General features: G+C 41.5%; 1 protein-coding gene across 2 annotated transcripts in view; it reads right to left on the reverse strand.

Moving 5' to 3' along the window:
- LOC122550196 (zinc transporter ZIP4-like) overlaps nt 1–4,476 on the reverse strand; it is a 65,134-nt gene extending 60,658 nt beyond the window's left edge. For both annotated transcript variants that reach the window (XM_043690938.1, XM_043690939.1), the window contains exon 1: nt 4,179–4,476. In XM_043690938.1, coding sequence (XP_043546873.1) covers nt 4,179–4,397 — 219 coding nt within the window. In that variant the 5' untranslated portion in view covers nt 4,398–4,476. The remainder of the gene's footprint in view (nt 1–4,178) is intronic.
- Nucleotides 4,477–5,350: the final 874 nt, after the last annotated feature.

A 5,350-nucleotide genomic window follows, 5' to 3' on the forward strand; every position in this document is an offset into this window, starting at 1 on the left:
AATGCCACACGTCCCCCTCTTTTACCCCCACCTCTGCCCCTACTAAAACATTTAAACCCTGGGACCTGCAACAGTCAATCCTGTCCCTGTTCTACCCATGTCTCCGTAATAGCCACAACATCGAAGTCCCAGGTACCAACCCACACTGCAAGTTCACCTACCTTATTTTCGTATACTTCTTGCATTGAAGTATACACACTTCAAGCCACTTTCCTGTTTACAGGCACCCTCCTTTGAAATTGATGCCATGTTCCTAACCTCCCTACACTCCAGGTCCTGCACCCTAAAGCTACAGTCTGGGTTCCCATGCCCCTGCAGAGTTAGTTTAAACCCCCCCCAAGAGCACTAGCAAACCTCCCACCAAGGATACTGGTGCCCCTCAGGTTCAGAAGTCACAGCTGCCATTTAACAGATGTTGATCCCATCTCCTGTTTCCTGAGAACAGAAGCCCCTCAAACCTTTGTGTACAATAGACAAAACAATGTAACGCCATAGTGATGGAATTTTAATATATATTTAAGAACTGTGTATAATGAAGGTACTGCAAGAACTGTATTTCAGGATTCCGTCACCAGCTTGAAGGTGTGCCACTGCTGTTGCTGAATAAACAGACTATTTTTGCCATTCCCCAATTTTGGTCGCTATTTGATCGCGATCCCACAGTGTCATCAGCAAATCGTGCCGAGAGTCGGTGAGAATTCATCTGCAATACTGTGTACACAGAAGGATGTTTGTACATTCAGCTAGTTACTGGTACATCCCAAAGTGGAGCTTTAAATTGCAGGCTGGTCCTGTAAGTGGATTGGAAAAGTTCCGCGAGGGTCCCGAGAGGGTGACAGTGGTTGGATGCGGCCTGTGCCGCTGAGATGCTGCTGCTGGGTATTTAGGTCTCGAGCTGCAAGCAGGTGTTAGGATAGGAAGCTACACATTCATGAGGCAAGATTTGCAGTTAATGAAACTGACAACAAACAATAATCCCCATTAATAGGCAACTCAACTCATGCTTCTGAAAAAGAATCTTATCTTGATCCTCATCCCTTTCCCAAACGCTATTTGTAAATGCGATGTCAAGAAAGGCCTTACCTGACTTCTCAAGCATTTTGCCCCGATTTCCCATCCATCTTCCTTCCCACCTATCCACTCCACCCCCCTCCTATCTTCATCTACCTATTGCATTCTCAGCTACTTTCCCCCCCCACCACCCCCCCTTCCCATTTATCTCTCAGCGCCCCCCCACCCCCCCTTCCCATTTATCTCTCAGCGCCCCCCCGGGCTCATAAGCCTCATTCCTGAACAACAGCTTATGCTCAAAATGTCAATTCTCTGCTTCTCAGATGCTGCCTGACCAGCTGTGCTTTTCCAGCGCCACACTCCAACATCTGCAGGCCTCACAGAAGTAGGCCAGTCAATCCCACAAGCCTGTTCTGCCATTCAGTGAGATCACAGCAAGCCAGGCAGCATCAGGAGGTGGAGAAGTCGACGTTTGAGGTGTAACCCTTCTTCAGGGCTGGGGTGGGTGTGGAGGGGAGCTGCAGATAAAACAGTTGGGGGTGGGGGAGGGGCAAGGTGGTGAAGTGGGGATAGGTGCAGACAGGTAGAAGGTATGACCTGGTTGGCCAATGGGAGGAATGAATCTGGCTGGTGGCAGGGAGCAGTGCAAGGGAGGGGGAGGAACTGCAAAGGGAGTCAGGAGATGGGAAAGGAGGTTATTTGAAATTGGAGAACTCAAATGTTGAGTCCTCTGTGCTGGAGGCTGGGTAGGTTTGTTGTTTTTCCAGCCTCCTGCCTGTCTACTTTGGATTCCAGAATCTGCATTTTCTTTTGTCTCTATTCAATGAGATGATGGCTGATCTCCACATACTGTACCTGGTTGCTCAGTGGTTAGTACTGCTACCTGGAGGACCTGGATTCAATTCCAGCCGTGGGTAACTGGCTGTATGAAGTTTGCTTGTTCAGTGTCCGCATGGCTTGCTGAAAACGATATGCAGCTTAGATAGACTGGCTATGGTAAATGCAGGGCTGGATCTGGGTGGGATCCTGAGGAGGATTGGTGCAGACTAAATGGGCTGAATGGCCTCTTCCTGCACTGTAAGGATTCTGTGATTCTATTGCCTTTGGCTCATATGCCTTTGCTTCACAAAAATGTATGTATCTCAGATTTAAAATGAACAACTGATCTAGCAACTGCAGTTGTACTGGAGCAGGTTAGATGTAGGAAAGTCTAGTTGTCCCAATTGAGGCTATTCATGAATAAAATACCAGGGACATTTAGAAACAAGATGTGCCATGACAACATAGAAGTCTTTTTACAGCAGCTGGATAGTACAACCCAGCGAGATGTGTTTTCAATTGTGTGGGGCACATAATATCAGTCAGGTACCCTGCCCACCATGTTCCCATCCAGTCTTGAGTTCACCATCAAATACAAAGGGTGGACTAAAACCCGTCCACCATAGATAAATAAACAATTATCCACCTCACCCCTATCTCCCCAACATTTTCAATAATTTGACCATAGACTTCTAAATTGGAATTCTTTTCACACTCTATAATCTCTAAAGAATAATGTCACAATGGAGATATGATCTCACTAAACAAAGCAGTCACTAATCAAAGTAAGAAAAATGTCTTTCACTGCCCAAGACAGTAACGTTTAATTACAAAGTCACTATTACCAGCTTAGTCTGTGGAAATTAATACATTCTAATCTTTACTCAACTAGTTTTGTTAATGGGGCTTTTGAATTATGGTAAATGGAGGATATTAGTTTTCCTTCCTTTCTCCCATGCTTGGCTACCAGTAACTTTAGCCGTACTAATAATCACAAACATTATTTGAGTAATTTGTTTTCAGAATTCTTCATTGCTGTTCAAACCATCAATTATGTTATTGACTAAGGTTTCTATGATTTCGGCTGATTGTCCCGATTTATTGCAAACAAGGTACACTCTACCTTTGCATCGTGTAATCTGACTGAGTATACTTCAAGGTCCGTCGTGGCTCAGTTAGCAGCACATTTGCTTCTGAGCTACAAGATTCTGGATTCAGGGTTTGAGCACAAACATCAAGGCTGAGCTCTGGTGTAAAACTGAGAGAGTGCTGCACTTTTGGAGGTGCAATGTTAAAACAGAAACCCCATCTGTCCACTGAGATGGACATCAGAGAGCTGATAGCACTATTTCAAAGCCAAGAAGGGGAGTTTTCCCTGGTGTTGTGGCCAGTATTTACCCCTTGATGAACGTCAACTAGAAACTATTTCGATGCTTCCTTCTAAATATTGTTATTTGAGGGAAATTTCACGGTGTGTATTTTCTACATTACAACTAAGACTATTATTACTCTTTCTTTCATTGTTCGCTGCTCCTGGTTAGCTTTACAAATTTGCTCCTTTCCTTTATTCAGATCTCCCAGAGCTGAGTGATAGTTCCCTGTCTTTCTGTAGCCCCCAAAAGCATTCCCCACCATAATATTTCTTGATCTTCTGTTTATTCCGCCCCCGACTCCCCCAATCTTTCCATGTGATAGGTGATGAGCACTCTGCATTATTCTGGTAGGACTATATTTGTTTTCACTACGTTGTTCCAACTAAGTTCCCAAAAATTATCTTAATAAAGTGCAATAATCATAATTCTTTCTCATGTTATTTTTTAAAATGTCTTCTTGTGCAACGGTTGTTATTTCTCAGAAGTTAGTCAACAAAAGATCTGTGAAAATAACCTCCCAGTAATGGAAAAATATAATACATTTCAATTTTAGAAATATTGGCACTTAAAAAGTGGCAACTCGCACAAAGATCATTTTGAACAGTAGAGATAGAACATGAACAAATTTGAAGAAAGTTTCCTAAAATACAAAATACTCATATTTTCTTGTTCATCTTGTTACAGCTGAACAATTTCTATTGACCAAATATAAATGCATTTATATATAAACTGTATATCATATCTACATATAATGTATGTATGAAAACTTAAAGACAGGCATTTAAAGTTGCAATATCTTAACTCATTGTTATAAAATTCCACACAATTTGATTTTCCTGCTGGTGTCTATCATATGTTGCAATCTAAAATGAACTAACAAAATGATTTACTGCTTAACACCACCTTCAGATGGCACCAACAGCCTGTGGTGGAGTTTGTCCCCTAAATGTAATAATCAGAAAGCCTTGCAATTACCTCTTCACACGGCACCTCAGAACACTGCACACGGTTCCCTAAGATATGTATTAAAGAGGTGACAGCCGCCTCACTCAAAATGTCTTCTCCTGGGACTAGGAGATCCACCACTCTCCTGAAGATTTCTTGTTTAGAGATGAAAAGAGATCCATTTCCTTGTGAAGCTGCCTGCTTTAGAGCAGCCAAAATCACAGGGAGCAGCAGGAACAGCCTAAACATAATGCAGTAAACAATTAAAAGGGAGAGAAACTCTCAATTCCTTCACACAACAGCTTATTCAGGGAAGCCTTGAACACTTCTTTCCAAAGATATTCAAATGGCTGCAATCTAAAGTTGATGAGTTTTATAACTAACCTTGTGGCAAATGTTCTCCCCCTCCAGCACCCACCTCCCTGTCTCTTGATTGGCTGGAAGAGATTAATGATGTCAGCCATTACACTAAAAGGAAACTCCCAGAATTGCAGATCTTACTTAATAATGACTACCAACTATTTGGACTATCAAAACAAATAGGTTCACTTTACCTTAGACATTTCATTTCTATTAACAAATATTTCAAGGAAGTTCCTTCAAACAGTTTTTAAAATATGTACATATCCATAGTAAGTAAATTCCTGTCCTACTTCCTGCATCTATACATTCTGCAAGTCACCTGGCTTCTCTTTGATAAATTATTGAAGGGAAACAAAATGTCACTCTGATTTTGGAAAGGTGAAAATCAATACCTTACCCTGTCACCGGAAAACAACCTTCCACTCTCTTTTGACCGGATTTACTTTTCTTGCTTAGCTTTATTCCTGCCTATTAAATTTAACCCTTCAACAAATTATTTTACTTTAGTTTTTGACTTAAGACTAGATTTGCTCCAATTTCTATGCCATCAGTTTCTCAGCTTATGTATGGGGTGCCTTTTTTAAAAAAAAATCACTTGCAGTTTACTATGTTTGATTTTAAAAATATAAAGTAGCAGAAATACAGATAAAATCTATTGGCCCCTTTCAAAAGAGAAAAGACGGCTTGATGACTTAACCTTTTCAGTGAAAATTAGCCTGCTTATTTATATTTCATAAGCAATCCAGCAGTTTCTACAATGACAGTGAAATCCCATCGAGGAAAGAAAATGGAAGACCTCTTTCCCCCCTTTGCATCCAAAATTTTCCCTTCCTTATCTG

The sequence above is a fragment of the Chiloscyllium plagiosum genome, chromosome 5 (assembly GCF_004010195.1).
Source record: "Chiloscyllium plagiosum isolate BGI_BamShark_2017 chromosome 5, ASM401019v2, whole genome shotgun sequence".
Classification (NCBI taxonomy): domain Eukaryota; kingdom Metazoa; phylum Chordata; class Chondrichthyes; order Orectolobiformes; family Hemiscylliidae; genus Chiloscyllium; species Chiloscyllium plagiosum.